Here is a 21851-nt window from a genome sequence, read left to right on the forward strand (position 1 = left end):
TTTTGATGGTTAATCACTTGTCTAACCAAGTTAAAAGGAAAATAAAAATGTAAAGATCAGACTTTAAAAGTTACAAAACAGTGGAGTCCAGAGGAAAAACATGCAACATTTTCTAGGAACTTAGAAGAAATGCAGAGCAACAGCTTGGATTGCATAGGACACAAATTGCAGCAAACAGACTTTTGAAGTACTACTGTAATATGGAACATCCAGGTTATAAAATCTCAATAGGCTATTGAGAACTAATGCATACGATTTCATGTAATAATGTAGATGTCCTAACTAAACGTTCTTTGCTTTTGGGTGAATTGTACAACAGCATTCAGACTTACAGAACTGAAGATTAGAAAACATCAGCTGCAAAGGGTTAAGACTACTTTCAATGAAAACAGAAGTGATATAACCTATATACACACACACCAATATTAATAAGTTGTGATTATAAATACATCACACCTGTAAGCAGACCTAATGTCATGCATAACTGGTTTGAGCAGATTTAATTCCCAGAGTACATTTCATTTAGGCCTTTTCAGCTGCATACATGAACACATATTTAGGCCTCCTAAAACCTCAACTGCAAGTGGGGTCAGAAAAGCAAGACTAAATTTGAGGTGGCCCAGGGCCAGCCTAGTAAGCGTGAATGGGTTCCTAGAAATTCAAGGAAGCACAAAACTACCTAAACAGGTTCTAGATTAAAGCACAACTTCTTGTGTTATTCAAACATCATGCATGTAATGCAGGAGACCTACATTTAAAAAATAAAAAAAAAAAAAACCACACACAACACACCCCAAAGCCAGGTTGTAAGTAGAGAATTTATTCCACTTCAAAGTGATAATTTTACAAGTCACCACTTTAGTCACTCATCCAGTGTAGGAATGAGAAGGTCCTTGTTGGACTGGGGTTGTAATGCATGGTGGCACTTGCAGAAATACCCCAGAGACAGGGCAACCAGTATAGCCAGGATGACAACTGGAGCAGCCAAGAAAGGCAGCCAGTCTTTATTATATGGGGTCACTGCAGAGAAGGATACAATACAAAGTAAATAGAGTCTACAGTAGTTAGACTAAGAATCTTACTCACATTAAGCAAGCTTGAGGGGGGTGGGGGGGGGGGGGAAATGCATGTAATAAAGCTGTAGGTTTAGAGACTTGAAGCTCACCTAAAGGCACAGCAGATTCATTCCCAACTGGAGCCGGGGTCTTGTGCTCTACAGGAACAATCCTCACTGGTCCCAGTACTGCACTGTATCTCATGTTCTGGTCACCTGGGAGACAAAACCACATGAGCCCATCATTCTGGGCTCACCTACCCCAATATTGACAAGCTAGTCAGTCCTGATCCTGGAGAGCCACAGGACATTCCAACTGGCTATATCCAAAGAGGGACTAAGCACTTGAAGTGCAGCTTCAATTGCTGAATGTAGTGGTGATCTTGCGACCTATAAAACCCATTTGAGATTTAACAGCTTTGGGGTTAGAGTAGGCATTGGCAACTCCCATCTTCAAGGAGGAGATTCCTGTAGGTTTTTGGTGCACCTTTAAAAAGGCAATTTTATAACTGGAAAAGAATTTATAGTTTGCCATTCATGTTAGTTCACTTAAGTACCATGGCTTGGTGGTATATTAAAAGACTAGCAAGCACCAAGGGCCCCCCCAGCATAGTTGCCCACCCATCCCTGGCCTAGATGCCAGGAGGATTCAGTTTGTGGGTAGGTTGGTAGAAGGAGTGGATCTGTAACCAAGTCCCCAAGGAGTACAAGCCAGACTTAAAATGGCTACCAGTTTAGAGCAAATCAGTTGGGTGAACACATTACCAGCTTCTCTCCTCTTCCTCTGCTGGCAGTTGGTGTTACAACAGCTGCACAAGGAGTTCTGAGAAGACATATCCAGGTATTCCCACCTACAGAACAGACAGAAGCTTGTTGGCACCTCTGCAAAGTCACAAGACCATAACTGGAGCTAGAAATTAAAGATTATACCTCTTTGTATCCTGGTTGAAGTTGCAGACTTTCTTGGTGGGGTCATTGGGCCCTTGAGGGTCCCAGGCTACCAGTCCACAGTGGATGTAAACCTACAACCAGGAGAGGGGAAGGAAGAATTAAGATGTTTAAAGGATTAGCCAGGGCCCATATTCATAAAGCAAAGAGGGATAGATCGGTCCTGAAATATCCAAGTGACAATTTGCTCCTACCTTTACTCTTGGGATTAAAAGCTATTGATAAAGATTTAAAATTACTCCTAACTCAACCAATATTTAGGAGACCAAGAGAAGGCAGCAATAAGACCGTAATACCTTCCATAAAAGGAAAGGTTACAGTGGTGTGATGAAGGGTTATTGTGACTATATAGATGGACAGTAATATGGTTACTGAACAAGTCAAATGCATGGTCTTCTGCCTCGGTCAGAAATGCAGCACTGTCAGCAGAGATACAGGTGGGGACAATGTTGCATATCTGGTAACAGGGAAACGGAGTTAAGCAGAATTTGCCATCAGAACATACTAGCATTAACACCCAAGATCCAACAGTTTGATTTCCCCACTACAGCCCCAGAAAATCTCCCCAAAACAAGCCACATTCAATGATTTCACCTATATAATGCTAGCCTAAAATCAATACTAGCCCATTCATCAAGGGTTTTACACCAATTCAGGCTTCCTTTTATGCAGTTTAAAAATACTCAAGTGATCCACTCATACAACACGGTCAATGAAGTTTACAGTGATTAATAAAATGCAAATGAAAGTTCTGTATTGAATGCAAGTGTCTGAAGTAGCAAAGCAATGCAAAACTTCACGGATGTACCCCAGGATTTCCACCGGTGGATAATTGCCGATGTACAACAGAAGGATACGCGTTCAAATTTTAAGACGTTATGGATTTTAGGATTGCAATTATGAATGAAGTTAAATCTAGCATTTTAATTCCATGTAACATCTTAACATCCTCATAATGAAAGAATAAGGGGAACATGGTGTCAAATTGTAAAACAAAAGGCAGTTAGCTTAGCATATTCATAGTTGCATCTTCACTTCTGCCTGTCTACATGCGATTTTTTTTTAGAATTCCGGAACAAATTCACAGCAAGCTGTATTCTGCAAAATGGCAACCATTTGTTAAAGTTGATTGGATCCTACTAACAGTTAGAAGTGCAAGCATGACTTCTACCTCCTACTCTGAGCAAGGTGTAATCTTATGTTTTATGCTTATGGGCCCTGGACAGCATATACAGTTGTCCATTGACTTACATCTGCATCAGTAAACTTGAAAGCCTGGACTTGCAAATGCAGCTCCCACAAGTTGGCACTGTGCAGGAACTTTGAGCTGCTGACCTGGCCATCTACAAAGCACCTGGTAGAACAAGGAATACAGATTAAGCTTAAGAACTAGACCAGTGGCTGTCAGCCCCAATCCTGGGGACCAACTGCTCTGCTGGTTTGTTGGAATAAGAGTCCCAACTTGATTGAATTAACCATAGAAGACCAATTCAAAACACTAAACCAACCAAGCTTTGAACAAAAGACCAGACAGGGGGTGCCCAGTACTGGGCTTGAGAACCATGCCATTACTCAATAACCCATCCCCATTAAAATCCTGACATTTTCTGCCATCTTTAGGTTCAAAATGTCCATGTACACTTAACCTCATCTTTAGCATGTTAATTCCATGGAAGACAACCTAGGGATTTAAGGAAAGTCCAAAACACAGGCTAGGATTACCCATAGTTTGAGATGATTGGGTAGGTCTGGTTTGAAGCACTCAGATTTGCAGAGTTGGCAGCAACACACTCCTCCAAGAACAGCTCCAGAGGCATGTGGGATTGCTGGGCCACCATAGCCTTGATGAAGATGAGGGACCCCAGGAAAAATGTACTGGAGACCCTGGGACCACTGAAGTCATCTGCAATAGAGGAGGGTTACAGCAACTCTCCACAGCAGGGCCTGAAGTGTTATAGTCATCCTGTAGATGGGCTCACCTTTTACAATTGCCATGCTGAACTCCAGAGACCCAAATCCATCAGCATCTCCCAGAACAGGATTATACAGTGGAGGAATCCAGTCTGGAGCCCTAAACAGGATAAGAAAGCAAGATGCCATCACTGCAGTACCAGATTTACAAGATACTCAAATTGCATGCAAAGTGCCAGAAGTAGTGGGCTACATACTGAACTAGTTAAGGGAGTCTTACCAAAGTGACGGTTTTGTACAAAAAGCCTGGACTTATTCAGTTTACAATTATACAGTGATGGAGATTGCTGTACCTCTCAATAACTCGTCTGATGCCATTATGGGGCGTGTGCATTGAGCCGCGTTTAGATGAGGGTTTACATTACTTCTGATCGACCTACACATGAGGCTCCCCCACCTAGTAAGTTGGGGTGAAGATGTTACCCCAGCACTACTCACTTGTAGGTGGAACAGACAATGCGCTCGAATAACTGTGTCACCCCCGAGGAGGGCATGTACGTCAGTACGTTTATGTACATGGTTACATTTGCCGTTGCCTGCAGGGAGAGAAGATACATTAGACAGATAGAGATCACACTGCAAATTGCGAACAGTACCCAAAACTAACTCACAATGCGCATAAAGCGGCAATCAAGCAGGCCCGATTGAAAGACCGCTACACCTCCGACCAGCTGCGGGGGGCAGCTCCCTAGAAGGAGCCCGTTGATGTCCAGAGATAACCCCACTCCGGGGTTTAAGCCAACACGCACAGTCACAGAGTCCGCACTACATTGGATCGTCACATCTACACAGGGATAGAAAAAGGTTGGGGACTTTCCAAACCGAGACATTACATACACTCATTTAACAAACAAATTAACTATTATAACAATCTGTAAAAGGTCAGTAAGCTTCCTTAAAAGAGACACTACTCAGATTGCCAGTTTACCCATTTGTGCTGCGGCCAAACCAGCACACACAAGGCCCACACAAACTACGCTCCACAAGTAAAACATCTCCAACACAGCACTGTGTCGCTCCAGCCTCGCCAGGGCGCTTTTATGGTGAATGAGAATGACCTTAACAAGGTGCAGCTGAGACTAAAACCGCTGCCAAAGTACACCTGCCGTGCATTTTATGAATCTGATGAAGCTGAGATTAGCCTTCAGTTTATTTTAGACTTTGTTATATCCAGTTTAATATTGTAGAGCGCATTATGAGAGTTAAACCATATGTAGGATAATTTGTGCCAACCTGTTTTTTAAAAAGCTGATGAATATATTAATATGTATTTATTTTGTATTCATTTAGCTTTTTTCCCCCACAAGTTATCTTCCATAAAACCGAGTATTGTCAGAAATGTAATACCTCGGAGTCTGCATGTTCGCCGTGGGTCTTCCTTTCCATTGCTAAATACAATGCAATTCTATAATTAAATGTGAGCATCGCAGCTCAAACCATTACACAACTATACAGTGATGTTTTCCAACAAAATGGCAACGTTTTGTCAATACAGAGTTGTTAGCTGCTGTTAGTTGAAATTGTCACCAACATTTCATTAATCCATTCTGAGTTTATTGTGTATGGAGGACTATCCGTGCCAAAATTAAAAATAAATAAACAGATGAAAGAATAAAGATATCAATCAATCAATAAATGTTGAAAAAATATTTTTTATAAATAAATGTTGAAATACACGAATACGCGAAATAAATACATAAATAGATACATGGCCATGCATATATTTATTTAATCATTTATTGATTTCAATGTTTATTTATTCATTTATTTATTTCTGTATTTATTTCAACATGTATTTATTCATTGATTGATAGATTCTCTTGGTATTTATCTTTCATTTTGGCATGGATAGTCCTACATAATTGTGGGCAGTCAAAAAACATTTTACAGATTATTTAGCCTTTGTGGTGCATTACGGACTTAAAATCTTCTCCATGTGTATGTATGTCTGGTTCTGCTAATAATAGGAGACATAGTACAGTACTTGCCTACTCGTTTTGTAGCAGATACATATATTATGCTATATATCCAGCTGCTTATTAAAAATGTAGTCGAATAATTGTTTCAGAAAATCCAGTTTTCATTCAAAACTAACTAAATTCCATAATACGCAATACATGATTAGATGACAATGAACATATGATAAATTGCACATTACAGTATGGAAAATAGTAAATTGCGTTGTTACTGAATGCATTTAATTGCAGTGTTAAAATATCACATTGTGGTGTACCCAAAACCATTTGAAGTTTTAATTATATGCATGTGTGTTATTTAGCCCAATTCATTACTTTAATAGAGAGAACAACCGGTTGATTCCCTCTAATTACTTGACAGACTGCTTCTTTTACACGGTTTGGTTTCAGTGAACCCGGATAATAGACCACATGACCAATTAATTATTGCGTATCAACGAGTATAAAGTCTCACTTAACTAACTTCAATTTCCCTATAAAAGCAGGCGAGACAGATGCATGTTATTAATATCACAATGGCTTTTCTGTGGGGTATTGTAGTGATGGTGGTCCTTTATTGTGTGGTGATCAAAGCACAACCAGGTGAAGAGAGATGACGCACAAAGTTCTTTTTTGGTATTGTGCTTTTAATGCAAATGCAATTATGTTTTGCCGCTTTTCATTCATCGTAGATGTGACTGTGGAGTGTAGGGTGGATTCCTTGAGCGTCCTTGTGGTACTGAAACCGGGCTCCCCTTCCCCTGTCCAGTCTGAGGGGCTGCTTCTTGGAAACTGTCTTCCAGTGGTTAGTTCTGATGGCAGGACGGCGGTCTTTGAGTCGGACTTACTCGGCTGCTGTGCCATGCGTATGGTAAGCTACTTGTGAAACCAGTTTGTGTGTGGGGATGGGGAGGTACTACTTAAATTTTGGAAGCGTTCTTTTGAGGCAGCAGTTTTAAAATGCATTTGAATTTGGCTAGGTTAAAAAGCAGGACTTTGAAGCTGTAGTCTTAATGATCCTGACCCGTTATCCAATGCCCCGTTTCCACTGGCGGAAGCGTCCGTGTTTTGTGGATGGTTAACTTTGCTGGTGCTGGACGTGTCCGTTAGCGTCCGTCCCGCCCACTGAGGACATGATTCACTATCAGAATTGGAGGTGTGTGCTTGACTTGAGACACAGGAAGGAGATCAGATGCATTGTATCGGAAGATCTAATCTCAAGTGCCGTGTAGGATCACGAAGAAATTACAAGTTTATTAGCACAGAGACAATGACCGCTTACAGTTTATATCCGAGTGCATTAAAAACTTGGATTTAACAGGACCGGTGCAGTGACGTGACTAGTTAAAATAAACTGGAGGATAATAATCGCATCGTAGCAGCCGATGTTATTAATATTGTATGAACAGCTGGCCGGTGTTTCAGGCTGTGTTTAGTGAATGGTGTGCAGGACAATCCGCAGAGACGGTCAGTGTGAAGGCGAACACGATTTAGTTAACGTGTCCATTTACAAGTTAAATTAATACAGCAGATGTGGGGTTCCCTCTAAAACATTAAGGACTGGTAAAATAAAGGCGTCCATAAACGCCATGACTGAAACGTGCACAATTTTAGTTAAATTATAACCTGCTGGATGATCAATCGTGAAACGTGTATTTTGTTTCAACTGTAACTTGCCCTGGTTAAGGACGTCTGCTAAAGTAAATTTATAAATAATACCGCAAAAAGTATTGTTTGCAGTTACAAATCTGTAGTAAGAGTAATAAGTTAAGGCAGTCACGCTGTGCCGTTTAAAATGCATATATACTACTAGCACAAATGATGACGATAATGCATATTTGCTATTTAGTATTATTGTTGCACGTGGAACGGTATTCTTATGAGGACGTGCTTGTCTGAATATAATGTTATCTATACACGTTTAGCTCTTCCTAATATCTCTGAACAGAAACGTGTATGTATTACGCGGTTTACAATCCTGTAAAACCCAAATAATAAAATGCACAAGTCCTCTCCACGTCAGGCAGTATCGCTCGTAGTGTTTCCGGTCTCCGTTTTTAAAACGAAACGCAAACCAAACCCACAGTCGCTGCTCCTCCCATCAGAGGGACGGACTTCACAGCGGCCTGGTTTTGCAAAAGAAGCTCTGGGACTCGTCTGAGGACGGACGCGTCCGGCACGACACGGGCGCTAAAGCCAGTGGAACCGAGGCACAATATACTTCATTTAGCCCGAGTGCTGTACAGGGTTATATTCGTCCTGGAGTAGTTGTGTATACCTCCTAGAGAATCTAGCATGTGTAATCTGTTCTGCATTTTTCTAGGCTACAGCTGGCTCACTGGTATACCAGTATACACTGACCTATATGTTGGTTTCAAGTACCAGTCTGAAGTCTGAGCCTATTGTCTGCTCATACACCATGTAAGTCTGGACAAGTGCACTTGTGCCTATATCCCTGCTCTGCAGCACCCATGTATTTAAAGTACTCTTGTTCTGTTTAGGCCTGTTGGCTGGGCTCCGCCACTGTATAATCCTGTTCTGGGTGATGCTGATGGGCTTGGAACTCTGGATTTCAGCATGGAGATCATGATGGGTGAATGTCCATCTCCAGCATGGCTTGATCACTGGGCTCCTTCTGTGGAGATCTGCTGTAACCCTCCTCTATTGCAGATGACTTCAGTGGCCCCAGGATCTCCAGCACATTCTTCCTGGGATCCCTCATCCCCATCAAGGCTGCAGTAGACCAGCAGTTCCACATGCCTCTTGTCCTCTTCTTGGAGGAATGTGTCACTGCCACCTCTGCAAATCTGAGTGCTTCGACCCAGACCTACCCACTCATCTCAAACTATGGGTAAAGACTACAGATGGTTTGTTCCCCCCCACCATCTGGTCCAGGGGACTCCTTCCCATCAGATTTACAAATAAGATCTTTTCTCCTCACCCCACAGTTGCTTCTTGGACAGCCAGAGCTCCAACTCAAAGTTCCTACCCAGAGATCAGACCAATGAAATTAAACTATTGTTACAAGCCTTTACGTTCCCGAACAGTCAAGATGTAAGTCTTTCAATTTCCTTTATTTTGACACTTAATCTTTAAAAGTACGAATTTGAATTGACTCTCATGGACCTCTAACCATGAGAGATCCATCGTGCTAGTTGAATAAAGCCTACCACATGATCTAGTGGGGACTTTCTTCCCTGGTCAAAACAGTTTAAACCTATGGATGACCAACGCTTGCTCCCCAGGTTTATATCCACTGCCAGCTGGTGGCCTGGGACCCTCAGCAGCCTGGCCCCACTAAGAAAGCCTGTAACTTCAACAAAGGGAACAAAAGGTAAATGCCTATGGGGTTGGGGAGGGGGTTGTGGTAATGCTCTGTATTGCATGGCCATGTTTCCAATCTGGCCGTTCTTCAGTATTGTCCCATTCTGAAGGGTTTTGCTTTCCCTCCCCACTTCTAGCTGGGAGTCTCTGGAAACCCCCACTCAGAATGGGTTGTGCAACTGCTGTGACTCCAACTGCAATCGGCGGAGGAAGCGAGCTGCAGGCATGGGTAGGATGTATTCCTCACACTGCTGCCCTGCCATACTGGAGAGGTTGTCCAACTCTCATGAAGGAATTTCCACCCTCTCCCTGTAAAGTGCACTAACCTGAACCTCTCCTTCCAAGGAGAAATTGGAGCTTCAGCATTAAAAAGGAGTCCACAAAATCAACAGGTTTAATTTTTTTTTAATGAGGCAATTTTTGTGACTCTCCTTGCCCGTTGTACAATGGTGCACCAGTTTGCACCCTGACTTCTGTTCTGGAGGTGTTTTACATGAGCAAGTTGATGTACGAACTCCTTCACCCTAGTAGCTGAATGTCTTCTTCATCTCAGATGACCAGGGTCTGACCTACACTACTGTTTTGGGGCCTGTGAAGATCGATCATGAAGAGCAGCCTGGAGAGCACAGTCACACCATCAAAAAGGCCCTGTCTGAGCCATAGGGTTGGTGAGCGTTTGGTTTCCTAGACCTGCAGTAAACTATTCCAGTCCTCAAAGGCCAAAGTGGTTCCTGGCTTTCATGTCAATGTGGGCCTGCAAGTGATGAGGATGAGTCAAATTCCAGATTCCAAGACTTTCACTTGGAAATCAAAAAGTCTATAAAATCAACACTTGATGACTGGACCTAGATGTGCCAGATTTTGCTGTGCAATTGCTGCATTGTCCCTTATGTTCTGTGCTCTTGATATGCATGAGACTTCCCAAATCTATAAACTCTACCTCTTGTTACAGAGAGCTCATCCCCAACCTGGCTGCCTTTCCTTGTTGTTCCCTTGATGTTGCTGGGGGCACTGTGGCTAGGCTACTACCGGTGTATGTGGAGGGGAGGCCGACTGGGTTACACCTGCAGTAGGGGCCTGCTTACTGCTGACTGACTGGACTTGTTTCATAGTTGTGCAACTTTTGTGATTTCATAATTAAAACCTTTGAAACAATCTTGAACTTTTTTTTCCTCTACCCCTTCTTTTCAAGTCTTTATTTATTTCAAGGCTATTTCCTCTGCAACCAGGGCAACTTGATTTTTACAAGGAGTATTTTCAAGGTATTCCAAAGTGCAGTAAAATACAATATGCATACATCCTAGTCCAAATAAGAAATACAGACACGGTGGTTAACTAACAATTATGTGCTAAATGGTGGGGAAAGTATAGTAAAATGATAGTGCTTACAATACAGGGAGGAGTGGGGGTGGGGGGGCTTGGATCAAACACCATGACAAAAAATGTTTTTTGAATGGAAATTAGTTCCAAGCCGTAAACCAGGTAGTGGCATAATTTATTTTTGGGAGATTTTGTTTTTATGCATACAGACTATTTTGCCAGTTTTCATGGGGATGATTGTTTAACATGAGAAAATGCAGTGGTTTTAAGATTTACTACAGGCAAGTTGTTCCTCCACATAATTTTGCATATCTGCAGCACATAAGATGTCTTGAGCATTTTCTTGCAGCTAAAAAATTAAAATCTAAAGAAACTCGATTAACTGTATCAGACTTTAATTTAAGCTAGTATGTGCTTTAAAAATTGAATGTGTCGCATGTTTAGCAATTAACGGCGTCAGACTCCAGTCGTGGGGGGTCTTATCTACTGGTTTTTGTTCCAACAGGCGCTCCCAATTACTTAAGCCTACCTGAGTTAATGACTAATTATCTAAATCTTCCATATTTGATTTTTAGAGCCTTTACGATGTGTTTACTCAAAACATTGAACCCAGAGAACATTTCAGAGTCTGGAGAGAAGTATTAAGGTCATGCAGTTAATTGTTTAATTAGACCAATTAAGGAGCCAAAAGCTGCTTTGTAACAAAACTGGGGGGCACGAAGACAAATTGACGCTCTCTTAGAGGGGAGCTATATTAGACTTAAATATCATAAAGAGGCACTGTATACACATAATCCACAATAAGCGTTCCCCAAATGTGTCATACTGTGTATTTATCCAGAATCAAAACCTCTACGTTGCGACCAGTAATGTCCAGTACAGGCGATCAGAACATAAACGCCTTTTACTATCCAGGCGCATGTCTAGATGCGCACCAACATGTTTATTTATTTTTGGTATTTTCTTTCGGCCTTATGGATGTCTTGGACAAATAACTGAGGCAAATAAATACTTAAATATAAGACAAATGTGGTTGTCATTATATAATGCAGATTGTCTACTTTTATGCACCAAATAAGCGCATTTTGAAACGTTGTTCAACAAAACAATTCAGTGTAATGTTACTACAAGAGTAATGCAGATAAAACGTAATCGTAAACGTTAAAAGGTAAAATTCTAAACATTTAGGTTTGAAGCTTAAAAAAAAACGTTATACATCTGGTTTAATGTATGTACGCTCATTAATTTAAAATTGTTAAGTGAGAATGCATCCTTTGTCGTTTGGAAACGTTATACAAATAGTGCTGGTTGCACAGATCAATATTAGTTCACTGGTCTAGGACTGACCCATTATCTCAGGTAGAGTGATCTAGGACTGATTCTAATCAAGCTGATAATGTGTCGGTTAAACACCTAGAGTCAATTAATCAATCAGGGGGTGCAATCGGTCTCCAGCAAAGGGGGAATCAGCTGAGGGCTGTTGAGAGAAGAGCTTGACTCCCCTATAAAACCCTGAAGCACCTATGTTACTAGCATAGTCCATTCATTGAGATGGCGGTCTTTTACAGGGGTGTGGTCCTGTCGCTGTATGTCGTCCTTGTGTTATCCCAGGAGGGTAAGCAATTGCTTGGTTATATCATGTTAACATTGTAAAATATTGTGTAGTGTTTAGGGCAACGAAGCTTTCTGAAGCATAGGACTATTTGAAGCTATTGTACCAAAAATCCTTCACTGCGTCTGCTCTCTAGGGATATCTGCTGGTTAATGGTATTGCGACTTTGTGGTTCAGACCTTAAGCATGGTGGGAGTTGGATAAATCGACACGAATTGGTTTTGCATACGACAATGTCCGATGCTGGTGCGACATAAAGATGCTTAGTGTGCGGTGATTACATGGGTTCTGGCAAGTTGTTGCCAGACTTCAATACATTGTGATCTAGACACTCCTGAAGCATTGTGAAGCCTGCTTCGAGCATAACCTCCCTAATTCTATGCATCTAATTTTGTTTTAAGTGTATATACAACAGTTCGTGGCTGTGCTTTGTATGCACTTTGCTCTAATGTGTTAACCTTTAAACATTGTCGTGTTTCTGTGGTGGGATGACCCTTTAAAATCTTCCAAATTAAAACTGGTGTATTTAACCAGTTTAACAAAGGTGTTAAATTTGACACTTTTGGTTCTTAATGGTTTTTGGTAACTTCAACTTGCTCTTGTACATGGTACCTTCTACATAGACTTGTTGCAACTGACACCACTTACCCTGAGTGTGCAGTAGAGATTCCTTTTTGAATAGGAAGTGAGTAAACTTGGATGGCTAATTCAATTATTCCCCTTTCCCCTGTAGATGTGACTATCCAATGTGGGACAGACTCATTGTCTGTAAATGTGACACTCCAGAGGCGCTTTTTACCTCTGGACCCATCTGGTCTGCTCCTGGGAAATTGCCCCCTTTCTACAGTGGTGGATGTAGCTGGAGGGCAGGCTGTGTTCCAGATGGGGCTTTTGGAGTGTTGTTCCATGCGCATGGTAGGACTGCACCCCCCTCCACCCCCAACCCTGGTTTTGGTATTCTAGAAATTTGCCTGAAGTGCTCTTAACTCTTGAAGGAAGTTTACTTGTCCAACATACTGGACTAATATTGATTTGAGAGTTGGGTGGAAATGAGATCCCAATGCCTTTCTTGTATCTCTGTCCCTAGGCTACTGCCAATGTCCTCACCTACAGTAATGTCTTGACCTACAAGCCCACAACATCTTCCTTCTACCCAACCCCATTCTCTATGCCTGTTGTGTGTGTCTACTCCAAGTGAGTACAAGATGTGTAACCCTGTGTTGTAGAATAAGTCCATCAGTGCAAGTCACTGAAGGACAAGTTAAGTTTGGAAATGCATCCCTGAATGGGACCAATGCAAAACCCATAATGTGTAAAGCTCCATTCAACAGGTGCAAACCTTTCAGTTGAGGAACGGCTTGGTCTCTACTCTTCAATGTACCTACCCCTGGATATTCTTTCCAGAACTTCAAGCTTTCATTGGCTATCTTCAACTGGAATTGTTCAGCCCTTGCTAAAACTACTTTACTGAATGCCCTTCAATACTTTCTTGACTACAGTTCTGCTTTGTTTAACTTGGTATTGTCTATGTAGACCTCCTGGATGGGCTCCTCCATTGTATAACCCTGCTCTGGGAGATGCTGATGGGTTTGGATATCTGGATTTCAGCATGGAGATCATGAAAGGTGAGACTCCAGCATAGCTTGATCAGTGGGCCCCTGCTGGGGAGAGCTGCTGTAACCCTCCTCTATTGCAGATGACTTCAGTGGCCCAAGAGTCTCCAGCACATTTTTCCTGGGATCCCTCATCCCCATCAAGGCTGCAGTGGCCCAGCAGTCCCACATGCCTCTGGTCCTATTCTTGGAGGAGTGTGTTGCTGCCACCTCTGCAAATCTGAGTGCTTCAAACCAGACCTACCCAATCATCTCAAACTATGGGTAATGCTTCAATTTAAAAACCTTGGGTACCTCTACACAGCCATGGTATTTGAAGTTCGTAGAGCACTCTCCACATGGTGTTGTCTAAAGCACTTAATAGGATTTGAGGAGCTTGCTGTAACTTGTAGCCATGCCACAAATGCACTGTGCATCTCCACTTATCTTCCTTTCCCCTACCTGTGCCACAGGTGTTTTGTGGATAGCCAGACCAGCAACTCCAGGTTCCAGTCTAGATCCCATTCTTCTGAAATCCGCTTATTTGTACAGGCCTTTAGATTTCTGGAGGGAGTGGATGTAAGTAGCATGCTGGTAAAAGTCAAACTTCAACACCATTTGGCCATGGGGGGGGGGGGGGGTCTGGTCTTCAATTTATACTGTACTAGATGTGCAACTGTGTAGTGATCACTGGTGGCTCTCCCTAGGTTTATATCCATTGTCAGCTGGCTGCCTGGGACCCAGCACTGCTCAATGATCCCACCAAAAAAGCCTGTAATTTCAACCAGAGTACTAGCAAGTGAGTACTAAAGATGACTTTGGACCTACAATGTCCTATACAAATTAAATGGTCTCTTCCTGAAGTGTTCTAGAACACTATGTAATTGTTTACCTAACTAAGGTGGGTGGATCCTGATGGTGCCCAGAGTGCCTTATGTGGCTGCTGTTCCTCCAGCTGCAATACAAGAGTCAGGCGAGATGCAGGTATAGATCCACTGGTCTCCTGGGTGTACCTATGGTCAGGCTTGGCTTGACTCCCTTGTAGATGGCTTTCAAACCTTTGTGTCCACAGCTGAGCAGGGCCTGAGCCATATTACTGTCCTGGGACCTGTGAAGATCCTTGCTGAAGAACCAAGTGGTGCTTTGGAGACTGAGGCCCCTGCTGTGGTCATGCATGGTAACTCTCTTCATCCCTGTTTCAGATCTCCAGGTGGCTTTTTATAGGGGGGTGGTGGAATTGTACAAATCACTTACTGCATGAATGTATTGAAATTTTATAATGCCTAGAATAGCTTAAAGACCCTGAACCAGTGACTGTTGTACCCCACCTGCCACTTGTAGACCTGATCCCTTGCTCCCTTCCTCTTTTCCCAGAGGGTGGCAAGTTTCCTCAGTGGGTGACCTTGGTGGCCTGTGCCCTGCTGGTGTTGGCTGTGCTGGGTGCCCTGTCTATGGTGTACTACTTCTGTGTGTGGCAGCGTGCTTCTGTGACCAGCAAGATGGGGCAAGAGCTGCTCATCCCTGTGCAGATTGATGACCTGCACAGGGCAGTGGGCATAATCCACTGCAGCTTCCCAAAGGAGTCCTATTGAACCATTTGTCTGTAAAGTTCATTAAACCACTTCCATGCAGTACCTTTGTCTCTTTACTTCTTTCAATTATGGGTCCTGCACCAATATATTTAGCTCTTGTATTTGTTTATGCTAGCAAGACCTTGTTACTCGGTCTCATGGAATACTCAATTTGAAGGAGTTTGGGTAGATCTAGAGGTGTGTGTGTCCCCGTCCCCCCCCCACTCTAAAGTGGGTAGTGTAGCTTTATGGAGTCTTATGATCTTGGCTCTGATTTTTGGGTAGCATAGGCCTTTCCCATTTAACTAAGACCAAATACTCCCACCTAGCCATTATCTTCGTCATATTAAGCTTGGTTTGCATATTAATCTGGAATTGTATTGCCTGGCTTTAATAAGTGTCTATACACTGCTGAGAACACCCTTGTAAAGGGTTTAAAATTTAGTTTCCTTGGCAGGACATACCTGAGCAACTGTGAAATGGGCCCTTCCCCATCCAACCCACTGCATTCATCCAAAAATAAAACTAGGTTTCCCATATACGTCCATGATAAATTAGAGTAATTTCTGACTAGTTTAAATGGAAGTTTCATAAACTGGTATGGCTGATCTACCCCCTTTTTAACTCTCCATGTGCATATAGATCGTCTCCCTGCCCATCTCTAAATATGTTCAGGGTGCACTATTACATGCCTGGAATAGCAGGGTAAAAATTGTGTGTGGTGCACTGCTAGGTTTCACTTTTGTAAGTATTTAAAGGTACTTCACATTAGTAAACTGAAGCACAATGGCAGTATTAATTGCTAACATTGAATAACAGATTTTAAGTGGTCTTGCCTAAACATTTTCATTTAAAGGTTTTACTATTTTTAGACCAGTTTATTTAAATCCTTTATTGTACATTGGGGAAAGATTTATGAGCAGGTTTTAATTTTAGTCATCTTTCAGATGGGTCTTTATTTTTGAACCTTACTGCATACACATCCATTCTATATACTGTATAACTGCATTCAATTACCTGAAATTGCTCACTACTCTATAGAATCTGTGCTCCTTGACAATCTTGTAGTAGATTAGTCTTTTAATTACTTTGTGTGTGTGTATAGGGGCAGCACTTGTGTGGTACTTGAGGTTGCATAGTCTGGGAGTCTGTCAGAATAAGGAATTTGCTCAACAAAGACCATTGGAGTACAAATCAAAGCCCTACAGCTTTGAACTGATCTTTGCACCCACTCTAGTTAGTGATTGTATCTTTCCACTGGTGAAAAGTAGTAGCTAATATTTGTCTGCAGTAACTACAATCCTATAAACCACAGGGAAAATGTTGCATATGACTAGTCTCTAACACTACTTCTAACTTTACTACAAGAACAGTTCATCTTTTGATATCCCTTCTTTGTATGCCACCTTTTTAACTTTTAAGTCTTTGAATTGGAGATTGCTGTCATTCATGTCCCTTGCTTAGTTTTTTGGAAACTATTTTTTTCATTAGGGCGCACAGGGGGTGTAAGTGACGAAGCTTATGCCACCTGGAGAAAGTTGCCAAAGAAAATGCAGCCTAACCGCCCACCCCCCAATAAAACAAATGTGCCCCCTATCTTAAGATAAAGGTGTCATAGCTCTCAAGCTTTCAAAGTGTGAATGAGAGTCACCAGCAGCCTGGGGGGGCAGGTATTTGTTGAAGGGGGGGACCTGTCAGGTAGCACTTGCAAATATTACAGATTGTGGACATGTTGCAATTTGGACTCTTGGTTGCAAATTATTTGCCATTGCCTCTCCTTGACAGTTTTGGAAATAAATAAGTGATAAGAGTCTTCTTTTTGCAGGTGCTTCCTCCCTCTGAGTTGCAGAACTCTCCAGGGGGAGCAGTGCTCATGCCTGGTGTTTTGAAAGCTATTCCTACACTTCACACAAGGGGGCTCTCTCCGAGTGCAGTGCCCAGGCAGTGAGCCGTCTTGTCCTCAGAGCTGCCTCTCTCAAGGACGGCCTGTGATAATGCTGAATTTGCTGCATAGTGAAAAATAAGTCTGGGGCTTGTTTTTATCCTTGACAGTATTCTGAAGTACTTGGTATAACCCATATTATCTTAGTATATGGATAATAAGGTGCTTTAATTTATTTATTTCCAGTTGCAAGGAATATATATATATATATATATATATATATATATACCGATCAGCCATAACATTATGACCACTGACAGGTGAAGTGAATAACACTGATAATCTTGTTATCATGGCACCTGTCAGTGGGTGGGATAAATTAGGCAGCAAGTGAACATTTTGTCCTCAAAGTTGATGTGTTAGAAGCAGGAAAAATGGGCAAGCGTAAGGATCTGAGCGACTCTGACAAGGGCCAAATTGTGATGGCTAGACGACTGGGTCAGAGCATCTCCAAAACTGCAGCTCTTGTAGGGTGTTCCTGGTCTGCAGTGGTCAGTACCTATCAAAAGTGGTCCAAGGAAGGAAAAGCAGTGAACCGGCAACAGGCGGCCAAGGCTTATTGATGCACATCGGGAGCAAAGGCTGGCCCGATCCAACAGATGAGCTACTGTAGCTCAAATTGCTGAAAAAGTTAATGCTGGTTCTGATAGAAAGGTGTGAGAACACACAGTGCATCCCAGTTTGTTGTGTATGGGGCTGTGTAGCCGCAGACCAGTCAGGGTACCTTGGGTCCTGCCATTCATGTGGATGTTACTTTGACACGTACCACCTACCTAAGCATTGTTGCAGACCATGAACACCCTTTCATGGAAATGGTATTCCCTGATGGCATTGGCCTCTTTCAGCAGGATAATGCACCCTGCCACAAAGCAAAAATGGTTCAGGAATGGTTTGAGGTGTTGACTTGGCCTCCAAATTCCCCAGATCTCAATCCAATCGAGCATCTGTGGGATGTGCTGGATAAACAAATCCGATCCATGGAGGCCCCACCTCGCAATTTACAGGACTTAAAGGATCTGCTGCTAATGTCTTGGTGCCAGATACCACAGCACACCTTCAGAGGTCTAGTGGAGTCCATGCCTCGACAGGTCAGGGCTGTTTTGGTGGCAAAAGGGGGACCTACACAATATTAGGCAGGTGGTCATAATGTTATGGCTGATCGGTGTATATATATATATATACACTCACCTAAAGGATTATTAGGAACACCTGTTCAATTTCTCATTAATGCAATTATCTAACCAACCAATCACATGGCAGTTGCTTCAATGCATTTAGGGGTGTGGTCCTGGTCAAGACAATCTCCTGAACTCCAAACTGAATGTCTGAATGGGACAGAAAGGTGATTTAAGCAATTTTGAGGGTGGCATGGTTGTTGGTGCCAGACGGGCCGGTCTGAGTATTTCACAATCTGCTCAGTTACTGGGATTTTCACGCACAACCATTTCTAGGGTTTACAAAGAATGGTGTGAAAAGGGAAAAACATCCAGTATGCGGCAGTCCTGTGGGCGAAAATGCCTTGTTGATGCTAGAGGTCAGAGGAGAATGGGCCGACTGATTCAAGCTGATAGAAGAGCAACTTTGACTGAAATAACCACTCGTTACAACCGAGGTATGCAGCAAAGCATTTGTGAAGCCACAACACGTACAACCTTGAGGCGGATGGGCTACAACAGCAGAAGACCCCACCGGGTACCACTCATCTCCACTACAAATAGGAAAAAGAGGCTACAATTTGCACAAGCTCACCAAAATTGGACAGTTGAAGACTGGAAAAATGTTGCCTGGTCTGATGAGTCTCGATTTCTGTTGAGACATTCAGATGGTAGAGTCAGAATTTGGCGTAAACAGAATGAGAACATGGATCCATCATGCCTTGTTACCACTGTGCAGGCTGGTGGTGGTGGTGTAATGGTGTGGGGGATGTTTTCTTGGCACACTTTAGGCCCCTTAGTGCCAATTGGGCATCGTTTAAATGCCACGGCCTACCTGAGCATTGTTTCTGACCATGTCCATCCCTTTATGACCACCATGTACCCATCCTCTGATGGCTACTTCCAGCAGGATAATGCACCAGGTCGAATCATTTCAAATTGGTTTCTTGAACATGACAATGAGTTCACTGTACTAAACTGGCCCCCACAGTCACCAGATCTCAACCCAATAGAGCATCTTTGGGATGTGGTGGAACGGGAGCTTCGTGCCCTGGATGTGCATCCCACAAATCTCCATCAACTGCAAGATGCTATCCTATCAATATGGGCCAACATTTCTAAAGAATGCTTTCAGCACCTTGTTGAATCAGTGCCATGTAGAATTAGGCAGTTCTGAAGGCGAAAGGGGGTCAAACACAGTATTAGTATGGTGTTCCTAATAATCCTTTAGGTGAGTGTATATATATATATATACATATATATACAGTGAGGGAAAAAAGTATTTGATCCCCTGCTGATTTTGTACGTTTGCTCACTGACAAAGAAATGATTAGTCTATAATTTTAATGGTAAGTGTGTTTTAGCAGTGAGAGACAGAATAACAACAAAAAACCCAGAAAAACGCATTTCAAAAAAGTTATAAATTGATTTGCATGTTAATGAGGGAAATAAGTATTTGACCCCTTCGACTTAGTACTTGGTGGCAAAACCCTTGTTGGCAATCATCCTGGTTTGCACACATCTCAGGAGGGATTTTGTCCCACTACTCTTTGCAGATCCTCTCCAAGTCATTAAGGTTTCGAGGCTGACGTTTGGCAACTCGAACCTTCAGCTCCCTCCACAGATTTTCTATGGAATGAAGGTCTGGAGACTGGCTAGGCCACTCCAGGACCTTAATGTGCTTCTTCTTGAGCCACTCCTTTGTTGCCTTGGCTGTGTGTTTTGGGTCATTGTCATGCTGGAATACCCATCCACGACCCATTTTCAATGCCCTGGCTGAGGGAAGAAGGTTCTCACCCAAGATTTGATGGTACATGGCCCCGTCCATCGTCCCTTTGATGCGGTGCAGTTGTCCTGTCCCCTTAGCAGAAAAACACCCCCAAAGCATAATGTTTCCACCTCCATGTTTGTCGGTGGGGATGGTGTTCTTGGGGTCATTCCTCCTCCTCCAAACACGGCGAGTTGAGTTGATGCCAAAGAGCTTGATTTTGGTCTCATCTGACCACAACACTTTCACCCAGTTCTCCTCTGAATCATTCAGATGTTGGCAAACTTCAGACGGGCCTGTACATGTGCTTTCTTGAGCAGGGGGACCTTGCGGACGCTGCAGGATTTCAGTCCTTCACGGCGTAGTGTCTTACCAATAAGATGGAGGTTATCCAAGGAGGTCAGTCTGACATGAAGACAGCTGTTCAGGAGTTCATGGAGAAACGGAGCCAGCAACAGCAGGAGGATAAGGCCATGCAGCCAGAGGAGGCAAAGCTCTCGCAGGTGCCCTGTTTCCAGCCTGAAGGAGAAGAGGAAGGGCCTCTTCAACTGCAGTCTTCCCCAACCACTGATTGCAAGGTCTGTCCAGTGTGCCTTGCAGGGGAAGAGTGGTGTTTCCAGGTTGGACAACCTGGGCATGTTTCACCTGACGGAGAGGAATACTGGGAAGGGGGAAGAGCCTTACCAGTAGAATGCTGTCTGGAGCCTGAGGAGAAAGAGGAGAGCTGGAGCTGAGCAGGAGACGTCGCTGACGTCCTGCATTGAGGAGGAGGTCAAGCTTCTCTCCCTCTTCACCCCAGAGAGAGGGGTGGAGTTAAATGCCTTCCCTGAGCCTGAAGATGAGGTGGAGTTTCCCTCCCTCACAGAGCTGCAATGGGAGGAACTGGTGCCTTGGCAAAAGACACAAGGAGAAGATGAGGAAGACCTGCCAGGGAGAGAGGAAGATGAGGAACTGCTTCTTCCACCATGGCCGATACACGAGGAAGACCGGCCAGGGAGAGAGGAAGAAGAGGACCTGCTGTGGCTAGAGCAAGAGAGCCTCTGGCCTTGTCTGCCGCCAGAGCCACAGAGGGCCGAGGTGTTCCTGCCGCAGGAGCCACAGAGGGCCGAGGTGTTCCTGCCGCCGGAGCCACAGAGGGCGAAACCCGAGTATCCAGTGTCCAAGAGGGAGGAGCCTGAGTGTCAGAACACCGGAGGGAGAGACCTGAGTGTCCCATGTCCGAGAGGGAGGAGCTCGAGTGTCCAGAGCCCCGGAAGGGAGGAACCCGAGTATCCCGTGTCGGAGAGGGAGGAGCCCGAGTGTCCAGAGCCCCGGAGGGAGGAACCCGAGTCTCCCGTGTCGGAGAGGGAGGGACCCGAGTGTCCAGAGCCCCGGAGGGAGGAGCCCAAGTATCCTGAAGATGAGGAAGAGGTGCTGCCTTCCTCGTCCCACTCCAAAGGTGAGTGTCCGCCACCATACCTGGTGGAAGAGTATCCGCCACCGTGTCTGGCAGAAGAGAGTCTGCCCCTGAGCACTGAGGAGCTACCAGCAGAAGATGACTTCAGGAAGGAGTCACCATCTGTCTCCTCAGATGCCACACCAGAACAGGAGGTGCCTACAATCCAGGAGAAGGCATCACCTGTTGTCCCCTGCACTGAATC

General features: G+C 43.6%; 3 protein-coding genes across 6 annotated transcripts; 2 read left to right on the forward strand and 1 right to left on the reverse strand.

Annotated features, from left to right (window-relative positions):
• Nucleotides 1–799: 799 nt before the first annotated feature.
• LOC136712517 (zona pellucida sperm-binding protein 3) lies at nucleotides 800–4984 on the reverse strand. The gene is made up of 10 exons (XM_066689152.1): nucleotides 4902–4984; nucleotides 4585–4757; nucleotides 4412–4509; nucleotides 3982–4073; nucleotides 3725–3905; nucleotides 3254–3356; nucleotides 1985–2076; nucleotides 1820–1905; nucleotides 1166–1270; nucleotides 800–1020 (listed from the first exon to the last, which is right to left on the reverse strand). The coding sequence occupies exons 1-10, from the start codon at nucleotides 4966–4968 to the stop codon at nucleotides 863–865; spliced, it is 1155 nt and encodes a 384-aa protein (XP_066545249.1). The 5' UTR covers nucleotides 4969–4984; the 3' UTR covers nucleotides 800–862.
• A 1437-nt stretch (nucleotides 4985–6421) lies between these two features.
• Nucleotides 6422–10414, forward strand: LOC136712887 (zona pellucida sperm-binding protein 3). 3 transcript variants are annotated; one of them, XM_066689705.1, is made up of 10 exons: nucleotides 6422–6531; nucleotides 6621–6799; nucleotides 8252–8349; nucleotides 8430–8521; nucleotides 8599–8779; nucleotides 8877–8982; nucleotides 9174–9262; nucleotides 9390–9481; nucleotides 9806–9920; nucleotides 10205–10414. In XM_066689705.1, the coding sequence occupies exons 1-9, from the start codon at nucleotides 6444–6446 to the stop codon at nucleotides 9913–9915; spliced, it is 1035 nt and encodes a 344-aa protein (XP_066545802.1). In that variant the 5' UTR covers nucleotides 6422–6443; the 3' UTR covers nucleotides 9916–9920; nucleotides 10205–10414. The 3 variants fall into 3 exon arrangements, with proteins under 3 accessions (XP_066545802.1, XP_066545801.1, XP_066545803.1); XM_066689704.1 differs by having other exon boundaries at nucleotides 9806–9916; XM_066689706.1 differs by lacking the exons at nucleotides 9806–9920; nucleotides 10205–10414 and adding an exon at nucleotides 9598–9788.
• A 1667-nt stretch (nucleotides 10415–12081) lies between these two features.
• Nucleotides 12082–15410, forward strand: LOC136712888 (zona pellucida sperm-binding protein 3). 2 transcript variants are annotated; one of them, XM_066689707.1, is made up of 10 exons: nucleotides 12082–12187; nucleotides 12918–13099; nucleotides 13272–13378; nucleotides 13718–13809; nucleotides 13881–14061; nucleotides 14250–14355; nucleotides 14484–14575; nucleotides 14678–14760; nucleotides 14822–14953; nucleotides 15151–15410. In XM_066689707.1, the coding sequence occupies exons 1-10, from the start codon at nucleotides 12124–12126 to the stop codon at nucleotides 15366–15368; spliced, it is 1257 nt and encodes a 418-aa protein (XP_066545804.1). In that variant the 5' UTR covers nucleotides 12082–12123; the 3' UTR covers nucleotides 15369–15410. The 2 variants fall into 2 exon arrangements, with proteins under 2 accessions (XP_066545804.1, XP_066545805.1); XM_066689708.1 differs by having other exon boundaries at nucleotides 14849–14953.
• Nucleotides 15411–21851: the final 6441 nt, after the last annotated feature.

Source organism: Amia ocellicauda, chromosome 17, assembly GCF_036373705.1.
Source record: "Amia ocellicauda isolate fAmiCal2 chromosome 17, fAmiCal2.hap1, whole genome shotgun sequence".
In the NCBI taxonomy this organism is placed as follows: Eukaryota; Metazoa; Chordata; class Actinopteri; order Amiiformes; family Amiidae; genus Amia; species Amia ocellicauda.